At 36.9% G+C, this 18,530-nt stretch overlaps 1 protein-coding gene across 4 annotated transcripts in view; it reads left to right on the top strand.

Moving 5' to 3' along the window:
* IMMP2L (inner mitochondrial membrane peptidase subunit 2) overlaps positions 1-18,530 on the top strand; it is an 861,434-nt gene that overhangs the window by 579,825 nt on the left and 263,079 nt on the right. For all 4 annotated transcript variants that reach the window (XM_082693091.1, XM_082693092.1, XM_082693089.1 and 1 more), the window contains one exon: positions 3,610-3,675. In XM_082693091.1, the coding sequence (XP_082549217.1) occupies positions 3,610-3,675 (66 nt within the window). The remainder of the gene's footprint in view (positions 1-3,609; positions 3,676-18,530) is intronic.

The raw sequence follows: 18,530 nt of genomic DNA on the forward strand, positions 1-18,530 counted from the left end.
AGATATAAGGTCACAGTACACATAATATTCTCTATTTCCATTTTTTAAATCTTTAAAAAAATATTTTATTTATTTATTTGACAGGCAGAGATCACAAGTAGGCAGAGAGGCAGGCGGGAGGGTGGGGGTGGCAGGGAGAAGCAGGCTCCCCGCTGAGCAGAGAGACTGACTCGGGGCTCCATCACAGGACCCTGAGATCATGACCTGAGCCGAACGCAGAGGCTTTAACCCACTGAGCCACCCAGACACCCCTTCTATTTCCATTTTAATCTATAAATTATGTTGATAATTTCACAATATTAAAAATCCTTTTATAACTTTTAAAGACTGGAAAATATTTTACTATGTGGATAGACTTTTTAACAAATCTACTCTTACCAATTTTTAAAAATAGGTAATATCGATATAACTAAAATTTTGTATATACAAATAATCATTCCTTTAGGACAAATTCCTAAAAATATAATTGTCACATTAAAGAATATAAAATCTTGGGTGCCTAGGTGGCTCAGTGGGTTAAGCCTCTGCCTTCGGTTCAGATAATGGTCTCAGGGTCCTGGGATCGAGTTCCGCATTGGGCGCTCTGCTCAGCAGGGAGCCTGTTTCTCCCTCTCCCTCCGCCTGCCTCTCTTCCTACTTGTGATCTCTCTCTGTCAAATAAATAAGTAAAAAATCTTAAAAGAATATAAAATCTTGACACTGTTTTACAGAAAAGCCTGTTAATGACCGTTTGCTTTATATAGAGAATACCCATGTCCCTAGACCTTCAACAGCAAACTGTATTCTAGTATTGCTATTATTATCATTATTATGTGTTTGTCAGTATAATAGGAAAATGATATTCCATTGTTCTAAAATCCAGCTCTTTGGTGATCACTGAGGCTTAATGCTGTCTTATACATTTTTGGTTATCTAAAACAGATAGACATGGAAGGGGAATTTTCTAAATGTCTATAAGTAGTCCTGCACAATTTCATCAGCGTCACTGTGTGGAGATCCTTTAGCTCAGGCTGTATGTAATGGCAGTAAAATTATGGAAATATAATGGTTAATCAGGCAGTGAAAGGAATAGTTTAGTCAAAAACTCTGATCTAATTTCCTTTAAAAATAAAGAATATTTATAATTTAGTGAAAAATTGTGAGACTAATTTTCACAAGGAGATGCAAATGGTTTAGATGATTTCATTTTCTCTGCAAGATATAATATGAAATATAAATCTTATTGAAACTGCATATTTACTTTGATGAAGTGTTACATTTTGAATATATTTAATCATTTCAGTTTTTGTGCATTTACTTTCCTTTTTAAAAGCAACTCCATTCAAAATGTGACTTGAATTGAGAATATTTTTATCTGTCCTTGATTTCCAAATTCATATTAAATGATCATTTATGTGATGATGTATGAGATGTTCCTTGAAATGTGTCTGTTCAAAAACTTAAAATGTTATTGGCAGGAAATTGGCCTTATTAAGATTTAGTCATTGCTGTGTAACAAATTTCTCCAACATTTCAAAGCTCAAAACAACAAATGTTTATTATCTCACACATTTTCTGAGTATCAGGAAGCCAGAAGCAACATGGGTGGGTGGTCTGGCTTGTGGTCTCTCATGAGACTATAGTGACACTGTTTGTTAGAGCTAGGCTCTGAATACTTGACTAAGTCTGAAGGTTCTGCTGTTAAGCTCACTCATATGATTGGCAGACCATATTTCCTCATCAAACAAGTCTCTCAGTAGGGCTGCTCAGGATGGACATGGACTTCCCCAGAGTGAAATTCCAGGGATAGAGTTGGATGTCAGTACCCTTCTTTTAGCACTCCAAATTACATAATTTTCAAATGGCTAAACCTAAATGCAGTTTAAAAGGATATTCTGATACATACAAATGGCTAACAGACATGTGAAAAAATGTTCATGATCATTAGCCATCAGGGAATTCCAAATCAAAACCACATTGAGTTACCACTTTACACCAGTTAGAATGGCAAAAATTAACAAGGCAAGAAACAACAGATGTTGGAGAGGATGTGGAGAAAGGGGAACCCTCTTACACTGTTGGTAGGAATACAAGTTGGTACAGATACTAGAAAACAGTGTGGAGATTCCTCAAAAAATTAAAAATAGAGCTACCCTATGACCATGCAATTGCATTACTGGGTATTTACCACTAAGATACAGATGCAGTAGAAAGAAGGGCCATATGTACCCAATGTTCATAGAAGCAATGTCCACAATAGCCAAACTATGGAAAGAGCTGAGATGCCCTTCAACAGATGAATGGATAAAGAAGATGTGGTCTATATATACAGTGGAATATTACTCAGCCATCAGAAAGGATGAATACCCAACTTTTGCATCTACATAGATGGGACTGGAGGAGATTATGCTGAGTGAAATAAGTCAAGCAGAGAAAGTCAATTATCATATGGTTTCACTTACTTATGGAACATAAGGAATAACATGGAGGACATTAGGAGAAGGAAAGGAAAAGTAAGGGGAGAAACCAGAGGGGGGGGGATGAACCATGAGGGACTATAGACTGGGAGAAATAAATTGAAGGTTTTAGAGGGGAGGAGGGTGGAATGTTGGGTGAGCCTGGTGGTGGTATTAAGGAGGGGACGTACTGCGTGGAATGCTGGTTGTTATAAGTAAACAATGAATCTTGGAACACTACCTCAAACACTAATGATGGGGGCGCCTGGGTGGCTTGTTGGGTTGGGCCTCTACCTTTGGCTTCGGTCATGGTCTCAGGGTCCTGGGACCAAGCCCTGCATTGGGCTTTCTGCTCAGCAGGGTGTCTGCTTCGTCCTTTCCCTCTGTCTACCTCTCTGCCTACTTGTGATCTCTCTTCAAATAAATAAATAAAATCTTAAAAAAAAAGAACTAATGATGTATTGTATGGTGACTAACATAACACAATTTTTAAAAAAAGGATCTTCTGATTTTTTTTAAACATATTTCATCTTTATTGTTTTCTTGAGGATTTAAATTAAATTCCACTGTTTACTTTAAATGAATTAAAGAAACTTAAGTATGTGATTTTAAAGAAGTGTTTAAACATTTTCTTATGTATGAATCCTCTTTCTTACAGGTGCTTAGCTCTAGTGTTAAAATTCTTATTAAGAAGAATAATAATATCAATATTATTCATTATATGTTAATAATAATTAATAATATTATTCTTATTAATAATTGTTATTATTAAGATTTTATTTATTTACTTGAGAGAGAGAGAACATGAGAGGGGAGAGGGTCAGAGGGTTAAGCAGACTCTCTGTTGAGGAGGAAGCCCAATACAGGGCTTGATCTTGGGACTCCAGGATTATGACCTGAGCCGAAGGCAGTCACCTAATAACTGAGCCACCCAGGCACCCTCCCTCTGTGTTTTTTATTTGAATAAACTTTCAGCGTGGCTTCTTCTCCTCCAAAGGTTTAAAATGAGAATGACGTCAATAGTAACTTTCTATTACTTGAGACCTAGGTAGGATTGATGTCACTGTCATGGGTGGGAAGGATTTTAATATAGCCCTTTTGTTACAAAATTGCTTTTCATTGTCTTTAAACAATAGATACTTAACTGACCTAAAATAATCTTATTTTATTCTAGGTCCCCTAAAAACCCAGAACAGAAGATTATTAAAAGAGTGATTGCTCTTGAAGGAGATATTGTAAAGTAAGTACTGAAACTGTTGTTTTTAAGTTCAAGTTATAAATTCTAGAATTTCATTGAGTTTTAAATCGTATCACTTGGGAAGTTCACTCAATTCAGAGGACCAAAGCTTTGGAGACATCCCAAATGAACTGGTATGTCTTCAGTGAGCCTCATCAACCATTTCAGGACGTAAGGCAAATATAGCCTCTTGATTATATTATTATCTTTTATCTGCAAGGCCTAGGAGAAATAAATATTAACTGAAATTGAGCAGGTTTTCTAAACTGACCACTAAATAATTGTGTTTTCAAATATTAAAATTAGCATGATTGTTTTAGGTTATGTTATTAAGGTTTATTTTAGACAAACTTATGAACATCTATTATTTCAGAAGCAAATACAGAAACTTGAAGTGGGAGATTTTCTATATGTGTACTCACAACCCTGAGATCACAATTTGAGCTGAAATCAAGAATCGGATGCTTAACCAACTGTACCACCCAGGCACCCCAATATCCAGAAAATTTTCTGAGCCTGTTTGCCAAAAAACTTAATTCAAAAATATCTATATTAATGACCCTATGGATTAAACAATCTCATTTAAATGAATCTCAGTTGGTTTTAACACAGAATCAAAGCCAGCACTTCTCACAGGATGGCCAGAAGATCGCTGGGCATTCCCAAGACCCTTTGAGAGGGTCAGTGAGATCAGAACTGTTTTCCTAATAATACTAAGATGCTGTTTGCCTTTCACTCTCATTTTCTCTTGAGTGTACAGTGGAGTTTTCCAAGGTTATGTGATGTGTGCGATGCCATCAAATTGAATGCAGGAGTGGATATTGGAATATGGCTGTCTCCTATTCATCCAAACACTAAAGGGATTGGCAAAAATAGAAAAAAATGCTACTGATCTCACCACTTTTTTCTTTTGTTTTAGAAAATAATTATACTTTTCATTAAACACATCTTTGTATGTGTTAACATATAGGTTTATTATTGTTTTTAGATTGAATCTATAAAGATTTTTTTTTAATTTACCATTTTTGTTTCCCATATGGTAAATATTGACAGAGTATATTTTCTAATGTGGTAAATATTGACGAACAGTTCTTTGAGAGCCTTGGTTATTTTTACAAGTATAAAGGAGTCCTCACACTGTTTGTAGTGTGAGAACTTGCTGATGTAGGAATGGATGGCAAAAATGTTCATGTCATGATAACCTGTCCATGAGTAGTGCGTGTTACATGAATGGAGCTATTGCAAGATGGTTTGAATGGTTCATATTTATGAATATTTGTACAGTCTTTTTTGTTTTAAAAGCTTTTTTGAGGTAAGATTTATATACTGTACAGCTCACCGATTTTAAATATACAGTGTAATGAGTTTCAGTATATGTATATACAGTTGTGCAAGCTTCACCACAGTCTGATGTTCGAACACTTCCATTACCTTTAGAAGTTCCCTCCTCCCATTTGCACTTACATGAGGCTCCCACCAGTCCCAGTTGGCAAGTCCCAGGCATCCAGGGATATGCATCTAAATAAATGGTGTTATACAATATGTAGTCTTTTATATCTGTGTTTCCCCTATGTATGTATATCTGTAATTTTTCCTTTTTATGGTTCCATTGTATGGATCTGCCACATTTTGTATGTTCATTTATGAGCTAATGAACATTAGAATTTTTCCAGTTTAGGGATATTACAAGTAAAGATATGAACATTTATATAAATGCTACAGACGTGTGTCTTCGGGTAGAAATGCGTTTTTATTTCTACTGAAATGTATTTGCATGTATCACTGTTAAAATGCCTAGATTCCTAGAGATGCTAGCGATTATGGTGAAGTAGATGTTTAACTTTGGTTAACTACCAAACTGTTTTCAAAAGTGGCTATAATATTTTATGTTCTATCAGCAATGCACAAGGGTTTGATTTCCTTTGTATCCTTGCCAACACTTGGTATTGTGATTATTTCTCATTAGCCATCCTCATAGGTGTAGAGTAGAAACTCATTGTGGTTTTGATTTACATTTCCCTGAAGGCTACTGATGTTGAGAATGTTTCCACATGCTTACTTGCCATGTGTATATTTTCTTGGGTGAAGTGTCTTTTCAATGTATTTGCTCATTTGTACCGGTTATTTAATATTTTGAATTATAAGAGGTCCTTTTATTTTGATTCCATAAATAGATTGGGCATTTAGGGGAGGATGAGTATGTATAATAATGTGATTTTAGTCAGGTTTGAGTGTATTTATATCAAAGAATTTAGTTTTTGTTATGTGTAGGATTTGTGTGGTCAGTTTGCAGAATTTGGCGATTGCTTTCTATTTTGAAGATCCTGTCCAGTCTTCTGATTTCAGTAAGAAACTGTGAAGAGCTGTAAATTTGGAAAACTATTTGATATACATCCATAAATGTCCAAAATGTGCTTTTATTTTTTTTTTAAAGATTTTATTTATTTATTAGAGAGATAGAGAGAGACCACAAGTAGGCAGAGCAACAGGCAGAGGGAGAGGGGGAAAGCAGGCTCCCCCAGTGAGCAGGGAGCCTGATGTGGGGCTCCATCCCAGGACCTGGAGATTATGACCTAAACTGAAGGCAGCTGCTTAACTGACTGAGCCACCCAGGAGCCCCCAAAATATACTTTTAATATTTGGATGACAGTTTGTGTGGATGTGATGCAAATCCTATTCAGGGAATGAGTCAGCATATAAAATATACGTCATATTAAAAGATTAAAGCTGATCACGAAAGACCAGCATTGGATTATATTTATGGTATATGAAATGTCCAGAATAGGCAGATTCATAGAGGCAAAAAATAAGGGTTCCCAGGGGCATGAAAAAGGGGATTGAGAGATATGGGTACAATTTCTTTGTTGTTGTTTTTGGTTTTGTTCGTCTGTTTGTTTTTGGTAGGTGGTATGAGAATGTTGAAAATAAATATATGAAAATAAAGTATGATAGTTCCACAGCTCTGTGACTATATTAAAAACAATGCATTGTACATTTTAAATGAGTAAATTACATGTTACATAAATTACATCTCCATAGGCTATTTAAAAAAAAAAAAAAGCGTTAGTCAACAAAGAGAGCAAAAATTTTATCTATGTCAAATAATCTAACAAGATTAGGAATGTCAAGGGATTCATTTTACATTATAATCCAAAGAGAACACAGCTTTAATTCAGATGTATCATTATTGGTAACTAGCTGAAGAGTCAACAATGTGAGATGGTAAAACTTGGTCAGACAAAAAAAACTCTTTGTAATTAGAAATCAGTATGTGTAAATACTGTGTTGGGTTCACAGAGTGGCTGAACTAGAAGGAGGGTTATTGGTACCGGGCTGGGAGATGAGGGGAAAGGAGATAGGGATCTATTTTTTTTTTTTAAGCCTTGCTTCCCCCCGCCCCCCAATTGCAACCCATATGGGGAAAGGCTGGCTGCTTTGTTGTGTGAAAATTAACACATTGGACATGTGGCCCTTTTTGTCTCTTTTTACTACACCTCTATCATGAAGCAATGAGTAACATAGGAATGGAAGTACCAAGACTCAAGACTTTCCCAGTATGTAGGCTCTGAAACCTTTGTGATAATTGATTAGAAAAATAAATTTTTTTGTATTTCATGTTTTAAACAAAAATTTAAAATTTTATTCTTCTGAATAAAATAGGTGCTTAAAAATTCTAGGCTTCCTGGGCTTCAAATTAATAATTGGATATATTCCTGTAAAAATTTCCTAACAGCACTGAAAAATATTAAGAGGTATTAGGTAAAACAGTATTATTTACTGATATGCTTATCTCTTTTTGTCTATGACCCATTTTTTAAAATTATTTTTATTAACATGTATTATTAGCCCCGGGGGTACAGGTCTGTGAATTATCAGGCCTACACACTTCATAGCACTCACCATAGCACATACCCTCCCCAATATCCATAACCCCACCTCCCTCTCCCTACTTCCTCACCCCTCAGCAACTCTCAGTTTGTTTTGTGAGATTAAGAGTCTCTTATGGTTTGTTTGTTTGTTTTTTTAATGCTGAAGTATATTTATAAAAATTTAAAAATATGCTGTCTTTCTTCCATTAGAAATAATTTGTCTATTGGTGTCCTAGCTTTTGGTAGACAAGGTGCTTTGGCCTGTGATGTGGACTTTCCCTTCCCAGTCTTACCTTGGGTAATACTTGATTACTTATTAAACAAGCTAAACCTGAATGCACATCACCAGTTTATTTATTTTTTATTTTTTTGGAAAGTACTTGGTATTTCATAAAATGATCAAAGAAAAAAATCTGACTTATTAGGACTCACCCTTTTCATGGATTTTGTAGTATTTTTATTGTGAATTATACATAATTAGTGAGTAGAGAGGAAACAATTATCTTTTCAGAGCTAAGCAATTTCAAGGCTTAATCTAATTGTCAATTTAATGTTCTGTTAGTTATAAAAAAAAGATACATAGTAAAATATAGTTTAAAGAGCATTATTTTAAAGATAATTCAGCAGATGGTTGACTGATGTTTTGTTTCTGCCTGGTGAAAGAAGTGTGACAGAAGCCAGGGATCAGCCTCACCTCACTGAAGACTAGAAATGGGACTACGGCTAGATTTCCGGCTTCTGTGCACCTGTACCCTCTATCCTTCTGTTTGCCTGTCTTGCTTGTGTTCCTATTGGCTTTTGCTCCATTGCCAAGTGTTGACTTCCTTGGATGTGCCTTTTGTTTAAACTACCTGAGAGAAAGCTGAGTATGTCCCTTTGAGGTGCAGAACTAGTTTATGTCCACCTGACATGTCATTGGTCAATCAACTCATGAGCTGCCGTTGGGGCGGGTTGCCCTTCCTTGGTCTGGCCCGTTGTGGCTGTCCTGGCCAGTCACCTAGTACAGACCCTTTGGCTCTAAGGAACCTCTCTGAAGAGGCTTGTATGTCTGGCAGACACTGTGAGGCCTGCCAAACTGGGACACTGTAGTCAGCACTCACTTCACTTAGCTTCAGCCTTTGAAGCCTCATGTTCAATAGAACTATAAGCTGTTCTCCTTGGTCATAGCTTTGACCCTACCCTCTGGGGAAGATTGAGTAACTGATTTAAATTACAGAAATAACACAAACTGGAAAAATTCAAAATGCTATCATGAACATTGTTGCACACATACTTTTGGACAGTAGTGTGTTTATTGTTGTAGAATGGATAGCTAGAATTAGAAATACTAGGTCAACTTAGGTTGTTGTTATTGTTGTTGTTATTTTTAGTTCTAGTGTATACAACCAGATTTCCCTCCCAAGAGGTTTGCTTCCCATCTCACCAACCTATTTATACTCTTACCAAGGCTGCATTTGAAATGCAAATGAAATGCAAAATACGCATTTCAGAGGAGGCGTGTTTAAAAATCAAATGCAATGGGGGAGTGGTGGACTTCAGATTCAGAAGTCAAAGCATTTCAACACCAATTCTGAAATGAGTTGAGATGATTAGGTTCTATTTACTTTAATCAGATTGCTGACCAATAGGCCTTAGAAACAGTCATTTAAGGAACACTGGTGTAGCCACTAGAGAGACATAATTGAAGAGACAAAGTCCCTGCTCTCGTGGAGCTTATATCCTAGTGTTTAGAAGCAGATAACAGGCAAATACATAACACATAATGCAAGACATAACACTGAGCTAGATGTGCTAAAGAAAAATAAAGTCAGAAAGGGTGTATAGAGTGGAGGTTCAGGGACCGCTATTTTAGGCAGGATGTTCACTGTGAACCACTCTAATGAGCAGATATGTAGCAGACTCTTATATTATGGGAGGAAGGAAGAGAGCCATAGTAGGATCTGGGACAAAGGCAGTTCACACCAAAGGAATAACAGATTTAATCCTGAGAAGGGTACACAGTAAGTGAGTTTAAGGAATCGCGAGAAGTCAGGATATCAGACCCAACTGAACGAGGAAAATTCAGGTAGGGGACTAGTATCAGAGGTTTGCAGAACTCCGTGGGTCATAGGAAGGACTTTGGATTTTATTGTAGCGGGATGGCAAGCCCGTGGAATGTTTTGAGTCTTGAGTGATCAGATGTGATTGGCATTTTTAAAAGATCCCTCTGTGCTGTGTGGAGAATAGACGAAAGGGAGGCAGTCTGACCCAAGTAACTGGTCAAAGTATTTTTCTCTTGAGGAAATAATACATAGCTTCTTCTAAAAGTGGCTAAGTATCTTTGTTTGTGACATGAATGATGACTACTTTGATTTGAGATTTTCAGAGTGACTCATAAAAGTAGTCACATTACTTGTAATCACAGTCATTACGGTTATATTGACAAGGCAAAAGTAGAGTTGAAGCATTTGTTCAGTGAATTCAGCCAAATATTCCTAAGATGGTAACAGAGGTGAGTTTTGCAAGTCTGAAATTTCTGCCATGATGTCAACATTGATTAACATCACAAGACAGTTGCTTGATTGTGTGGAGAACTTAGCTAGAAATCTAGCCGTTTTCATCAAGTTTGCCCAAATGGGTCTGCTTATCTGTAACAGGAACAGTAAAAAGCTAATGAAAGTAATATTTAGACAAGGCCATTAGTTCCACCAAAATATTTTTCATAGTTATTTGCTTTTTCTTATTAATTTGTTATGACTCACATAGAAAGGCTATTTTAGAAAAAGATAAAATGAATACAAAGCACCAAACTGCAGGAAGTCAATATGAATCAACCGCTACTGAAATTGTAAGGCATCAACATTTTTTACTGGGCATTTGTACTTCTGTTTCACAGATTTTCTCAGCCCCGTCAAAAATGAAGCCTTTTAGGAGTGCCTGGGTGGCTCAGTGGGTTAAACCGCTGCCTTCGGCTCAGGTCATGATCTCAGGGTCCTGGGATCAAGTCCCGCATCGGGCTCTCTGCTCAGCAGGGAGCCTGTTTCCTCCTCTCTCTCTGTCTGCCTCTCTGCCTACTTGTAATCTCTCTCTGTCAAATAAATAAATAAAATCTTTAAAAAAAAATGAAGCCTTTTATCATTTCCCTTCTTACTTACTAAAATACACTTTTCAGATAGATACTTGGAATCTGGGAATCTATGTCGTTAGCGAGCTCCAAGAAGTAAATCACCAGTGAATCCCCAAACTAGGACACTCTTCAGAGTGAAAGGGGATGATGATTATGTTGGAATAATTAGCATGGGGGGGCTGCCAAGACAAACTGCAACAAATGGTCGCCCTACCAGTGAAGCGTAATCTACTTTATAATTCACTTTACATGATTTGATTTTCTTTAGTTTGTGGTTCACCTTGTTCAGGAGAATTCCAAGAAGGGTTTGTAGAGAACAATCATTTCCTGGCCCCAGGGAGGCCTTCGGTTGGGCAGGATCAGTGATGTTGTGGAGAGGCCTGCCCTGTTCACAACAGTCATTTCCATGCTGGAAAGGACAGTGTAGGACTTTCAGTAACAACTACCGATCCTGCAAAATATCTTGCATTAAAGAACCATGAGACTTCTCTCACTGTAAAATATTTAAATCATAATTCCTCTTCAGGTCTGGAGACTATATTGTAAAATGTCAAAACACCCTAATTTATTAAAAATAACTATCTGATATTAGCAAAAAAAAATCCATTGAATCACTAGAAATGAAACATTTTAAAACTTGTTGATTTTAAGTGTGCTATTGAAGATACGGAAATCAATATTAGCCTATCACAGATGGTTGAATCATATTATGAATCATATTATGCTTCAGGAAAGGATGAAGCTTTATAGGAAGAAAAACAAAACTAAATTGAATTTTCCCCAGTAAAACTAAAAATGATGCTTGTTTAATAACTTTTTTTTTTTTGATGCAGTAGCTCTGAATAATAGGAGATTAATTGATCTCTGTGGCACTCTGAAGACCGTGTATTGTTTTATGACATTTTTGGTAGATTAGGATTTAGGAATATGTTCTTTCCTAAAAGAAAGGACAGAATAAAGATGAAATTTGAAAAGATACTTGTGTCCAGGACCCTGATAAAGATTGTGGAATAGAATGTTTCAGAGCATGGAAGCTAATGGTTTTATTTTATGGTTCTCAAATGGGACAAAGGTAAATGGTTGCTTTTGAAGACAGGAAAATATTTGTACACTGGGCCTTAGCTGTTAGTGATTTGAGCAGAAAAGACTTTCACAAATTTCTGAGCCACGTAAGCCTGGTTTAGTTTGAATTCTGAATTTTCCCAAATCAAAATGGCACAGCACATCCTTGTTAAGTGCTTAGCTTCTGACCAATTCTACTATTTAATAGGTAAGATCTTGAGCATGGAATTAAGTATTCCAGGGTCTGTCCAATAAGGGTTAGTTACCACTAAATTAGAGGCATTTGTGAAAAATCATCAGTTTTGCTCTGATGTCGACCTGAGAAATTATTAATTTCTCCTGGACATTCTTCCCTTCCTCTTGAAAGAAAGAGAATTCTTTACTAAAGCATTATGGACTGGTAGGTAACCCATGGCTTTTTGGAATCCTTCTTTTTTGTAGATGCAGATGATTATTTCTCACACTGCTGCTGTATCTGTGAATAAAAATAGAATTGCTGAGGGGCGCCTGGGTGGCTCAGTGGGTTAAAGCCTCTGCCTTCTGCTCAGGTCATGATCTCAGGGTCCTGGGATAGAGCCCCGCATCGGGCTCTCTGCTTGGTGGGGAGCCTGCTTCCTCCTCTCTCTCGCTTTCTGCCTGCCTCTCTGCCTGCTTGTGATCTCTGTCTGTCAAATAAGTAAATAAAATCTTTAAAAAAAAAGTGGAATTGCTAATAAAAATTCTGTGCATTAGCAGTAGGTAGTTCTTCATCACCACCAGAGAGATAGCCACTTTAAGTTTATGTGCAAAAATGTTGATCTGGATTTTTTTTTTAAAGATTTATTTATTTATTTATTTGACAGAGAGAGATCACAGGTAGGTAGAGAGGCTGGCAGAGAGAGAGAGAGAGAGAGAGAGAGAGAGAGAAGCAGGCTCCCCGCCGAGCAGAGAGAGCCATGCGGGACTCGATCCCGGGACCCTGAGATCATGACCTGAGCCGAAGGCAGCGGCTTAACCCACTGCGCCACCCAGGCGCCCCTGATCTGGATTTTTAAGGTCGAGATTATTTCTATAATCGATTTAGCAGCATAGGGAGGTTTTCAGAGGCACTACACCAACTGCAGTGTGTACACCTTCACGTAGGAGGGTGCAGTTGCTGGAAGTCAGTAGGCTACTTAGACTGAATTGCTTTTTCTAATGATGGTGACAGCGAGGATTGCGGTCCTCTCCTCACCCCATTAGTGGTTTCTCTTGCTTCATTTTTGAACTTACTCTGCCTGTCTCTTGAATAGGATTCTTCTTTATATAAAAACATCTTCACTATTCATTCTCTTATGGATAGTCATTGATTCATTCGGTATGTCATGGAGGTCAGGTGCACAAACTATAAATTCGGACTTCCTTGGTTTCTATCCCAGCATTGCCACTTCTTGCGTTACTTTACCAAATTACTTAATTCTCTAAGCTTAATTTCCCTCATCTGTAAGTGGAAATTACAGTATTACTCCCTGGAGTACTCTTCAGGATAACATGACATAGTGGCTATAATTTGGCGAGCACAGTGCTTGGCACCTAATAATGTATTCAGTAAGTATCAGATATTCTTAGAAGCAGTCACGATTTAATCATTGTTTATTGAGTGCCTGGAATATTTACTGTGTGCTAGACACTGTGTAGGATTCTGAGGTTGTGAGTATGAGAAGCCATCGATAGTTCGTGCCTTCCTGACATTGATGCTCTGGTGGAAAGGCAACAAAAGCAACAAAGAAATACAATTGCCACCATAAAAATGTACAAAGGTCCCTGGAACATCCCTGTAGGGACAGCATCTGGTCTACCTAGGGAGCTTGGCTGTGTCATACTCAACTTTCTGGTTAAAGTTTGAGATGAATAGGAGATCTCCAGCTCCCTTCTTTTTCTTTTTCTTTTCTTTTCTTTTCTTTTCTTTTTTTTTTAAGGTTTTATTTATTTATTTGACAGACAGAGATCACAAGTAGGCAGAAAGGCAGGCAGAGAGAGAGGAGTAAGCAGGTTCCCTGCTGAGCAGAGAGCCCCATGCGGGGCTCCATCCCAGGACCCTGGGATCATGACCTGAGCCAAAGGCAGAGGCTTAACCCACTGAGCCATCCAGGCGCCCCTTCAGCTCCCTTCTTAATTGCAAAAGCAATACAGGCTTAGTATAATTTAGGAAAATTGAAACGATAGTGGAGCATATGGGGTAAAATGAAAAAGTCTCTTTTCCCTCATACTTCTAATCACACTCCCAGAGGTATATATGGTTTGGATCCTGATTTATGTCTCCTGGTAGGAGATTGGAAGGTTTAGAAAAATATTTATATCATAGCATTTTTCCTTGAATATTCCAGAAGGAAAAAAACACATACTTCAGATATATCTATAATAATTTATGTGTTCTGGTGTATGTGTTACACAGATAGGTACATCTATTTTATAGTAATATACTTGTATACCTCTCCTAGGTAGGTATTTGAAAACATGGCAACTTCAGAATTGCTTATTTATAAAGTTCCGAATAATAAATTATACTCCTCGGAGTAATGTACACAAAGATACTGTGTGCAAATTATTGGGTAACAATAATATGTGACCCAGACAAAACCATTTATAGAAAATTACAGGCAAGAGAATGAAAGTGAATAGTAAGTAATATCCTTATTATTTAATGTTCTTCCTATTCAAGTCATCATATCTAAAAGGAATTAGAACCATCATGTTCTCTCCAGGCAGTCTATAACCTGAAGTGACTGGGGGTGGGGGGGCGGGTCAGGGAGGAAACCCATTGCTTAGCTTAATTAGGGAAAATTTTCCGCACCTGGGAGCCTAGCAGGATGCTCTGGTCTGGCTCCATCCTTAACATCTTCTTGCTGCCCTCCAGAATACAGTAGTCAGTCTCTAACCTGGATGGTTTTCACTAAGCTCCTTTCCTCTGTTTTTGGGCTGACTCTGGGGACTTTACTCCCCAATTCTGCCACGAGCCTCCCTCGCCTCCCCCAGTGCAGACAGATCATGGGAGGTGCTGTCACGGAGCCTGATATTTCCTACCAGGGAGCACATCACACTGGGGGCTGGTCAGTGCATTAATCTAGTCGCCTTCTTCGCTGCTGGCTTAATTAGACTTCTTAGTAGTATAACTTTTTGAAGTTGAGGCCTGCAAGTAAAAAATGCAGAAAAATGCTGACTTTTGTACACTCCTTTGAACAAAGTATTGATTTTTATTTATTTATTTTTTCTTTGCTCACAGTAACGTAAGTCTGTCAAATATTTGGAAAAGACATATAAGTATCATTATCTTAGTAGGAAACTAAAAAGATGGTCTTAAAATACCTTTTTAACGAAGCTTAAGAAGCATGCCAGAAAGATTTAAGAATATTTCAGCCTGAATAATTACTTAATAATTAAGGAACAGATAGCTCTTCTAGTTTTGCACAGTTTCAGTTAACCTTGTTTCTACCTAACGTTGACCACACTGTTTCTCTTTTAAAATGTTTAGAGAAAGAATTTCATGTGACGGAGCAGGTGTGTTTAAGGTATTAACTTAGTTAGTTATGGATGCTGTTATATTTTTGTAACTTCTGTTGTATGAGAGCTTTTTTTAGGTGTCTGGGGTAATAAGGGGTAGCATGAAAATAGTAGAAGGAGTGTACCCTTGGAGTAAGATGATAGATTCAATTCCAACTCTGTTTCTTACAAACTGTGTGACCTTGGAAAAGTTTTTGACCTCTCTGATTTTAAAAGTAAAAAAATCTCTATTTTCAGAGTGATTTTAAAGACCAAATATCTCCCAATACTTTGTAAATTTTAACACACTAATAACTGTAATATATTATTAACTGATTTTCTATTTGGCGTCTCCACAGCTTTAACAGAATGCCTTGCCCATTTTAGATTATCCATTTATTCTGTCATCATTGAAAAAAAATTATTCTATTGCTCAATCAAGATATAGGTCCATATTTGATAAATTCTGGAGTTGGAAGAAAAACAGTTTTACTGTGTACTCAAATGCGGGCTACTGTATTTTTCAGATCTTGAACTGGTTCTTCATGCACAGTTACCTGGTGTTTGTAGCAGGGTCAATATGCTTTTTCTGTAAACAGCCAGATAGTAAATATGTTTTATAGCTTTGCAGGCTATACCATCTGTGACAAAACTACTCAATTTTGATACTGTAGTATGAAAGCAACTATGAACAGTACATAAAATGAATGTTCCAATAGAACTTTAGTTACAGAAACAGATACTAGGCTAGTTAGTTAGGCTACCTAGTTTGCTAATTCTGGTCTTTATTATCTACTTTCATTCCTTTAACCTTAGAGATAAGTAGAAAATACTGAACTTATTTTCTAGTCCCGGCCAGCAGTTTAAATAGTAGGGAGGAATTAGCTTAAAAGGCTTGGGTTCTTGGGTTAAATGCTGGTCGAGACAGAGTAGCTGTGTTTTTCCAAGTGAGGTTTTTGCTGCATTGCTCAAAGCCACATGGGTACACCTGAACAGTGAAGATATTTGTCTTGAGCTGGTTGGGGAAGAGCTATGATACTTTAAGAACACTGCAGAGAGTATCTTCACTGGCGAGGAGCCACAATGCTCATAAAAGAGTAGAATAAATTTCATTGCCCAAATAGTTTCTTCCTAATACAAAAGGAATATCCCTACAGGTGGAAAAATGTTTTATCAGAATACTACGCCAGGCTATTTAAGCTCTTCTTATAAGCCCAGCATTAGAACTCCAGTGATCTTCTGTCTGTTGTTTGAGCTCCATCTGGCTATGCCGGACTAAACTGACAGTGAGGAGAAGAAGGGGCTAATAATCTAGAGGATCCTTTTTTTTTTTTTTTTTAAAGTAATTTATTTTAGTTCCTCAATTTATTCGTTGTATTACGGAAAATGTTGAAATGTTCTCTAGTTTATTATGAGGGATACCTTTATATATAATAGCATCTTAGTTAGGCACAAGTGGTAATCATTCCCATATTTAAAATGTCGATGATGAAACTAAAGTCTATGTTTGCAGTTTTTGTAATATTGGAAGACGTTTGTTGACAGAAATATTAATCATAAATTGTTGATTTAGAAAATAGAGTGTCTCCCTAGTTATTTTCCCCTGAGAATCTAAATGGTTCACACTAGCAGAACTAATAAGATTTTGAAATTGATCATCCTCAACTCAAAGGAGAATTTGAGTGAAAATAATTAATTTTTTTTTTTTCATTATTAGGGGAGCTGACAGTTGTTGATCTTTCCTTTCAGAGGAGTCAATTGTGTGATGAAAGTTGTATATCTGGGGTATGATGAATAGCAAGTCATTAACTCTGGGTTTCTGCAACTGGACACTTGGGAACTAAGGAGATTTTCTACTTTGCTTATTACAAAAATAAATTCTACTCCTTGGCCATTATGCGATACCTGGTTTTAATATGCAGCCCAGAGCCGGCAGTGAAAAACGCCGCGTCCCACACTGCTACGCCTCAAGGTGTATTGATGCTTCCAAGGAACATTTCTGCAGTTTGGATTCCAATATTACATACATCAGAAAGTAAATGACTATTTAATCTGTAACTATAACATGAAGAGGAGCAAGTAATACATACTGCAATGGAGTTTAGTAGGATGGAAAGCCAACCTGAAAGATTTTCTATTTGAGATGAAAAGTATAATAAGCAGTAAGCTTTACAAAAGCGAGGAGTGTGATAATAGAAGAGGAAATGAATGAACAGATTAGAATTTCGCATGTGTATGGGAAAGTAAGGTGACCTTTAATGGATTTCTGGGACTGTCTTTGGGGGATTATGTAAATCAAGCCCGCACTCTAAGTCTCACAAGGCTATCATTAAAATCAAGAGAAAGCTTTCTGCCTAATGGAAATTGAAGTGACTCCTGACTTGATGTATGGGAGCTCTAGTATTCTCACATGACTTTTAAAAAATAATGATTTTGTTAAAATTAAAACTTGCAACTTCCTTGCCTATAAGAGGCAAGAGAAGTAAAGAGGATATGCATATGGAACTAAAATGAGTTTCACTTTTCACATTCATGGCAATGTATGAATATTGCACAGTATATTGAGCCAGTGATAAGTACTAATGTCATTTTCGTCTTTGCTAATATAATAGGTGAGAAGATGTTTCTCATTGCTGTTTTCATTTATATTATTTTCATTGCTAATAGGAATGAGTATTAATCTTTTTCTTTCTTTTCTAAGAATTATTTCAGAATTCCCCATTTTTAAATGGCATTCAATGTTTTCTTATCAGTTTGGAGAATGATATAGATTTGGTTTTTGATGGTTTTATTTTGCCTTTTTTTTTTTTTTTTTGAGAGAGAGATAAAGAGCATGTGTACAGGGGAGGAGGTGCGAAGGAGGGGAGTCAGAGAGAAAGGGAGAGAGAGAATCTTAAGAAGGTTCCACACCCAGCGTGGTGCCCCACATGGGGCTTAATCTCATGACCATGAGATCATGACCTGAGCCAAAATCAGGAGTTGGTCACTTAACCAGCTGGGCCACCCAAGCGCCCCCATCAGTTTGAATATATTATGTATGTTAACTCCTTGCCATCTGTAGATAAAAGTTATTTCTAGTTCACGATTTGCCTTTCAGTTTTATCCATTCTCATAGGTTACTTAAGGAAATATGTTTTTTTAAAGCCATTTAATTTTATTTTTGATGGCTAAAGGTCCATGAAGTAGACCTTTAGACACTGAATTCTTTGATACAACTTTTATATGTTTGTCTGCTAAATTAATGCTATTAGTATGTGTTTTTTTTTAAAAGATTTATTTATTTATTTATTTATTTGACAGAGAGAGAGATCACAAATAGGCAG

The sequence above is a fragment of the Mustela nivalis genome, assembly GCF_964662115.1.
Source record: "Mustela nivalis genome assembly, chromosome: 12".
In the NCBI taxonomy this organism is placed as follows: Eukaryota; Metazoa; Chordata; class Mammalia; order Carnivora; family Mustelidae; genus Mustela; species Mustela nivalis.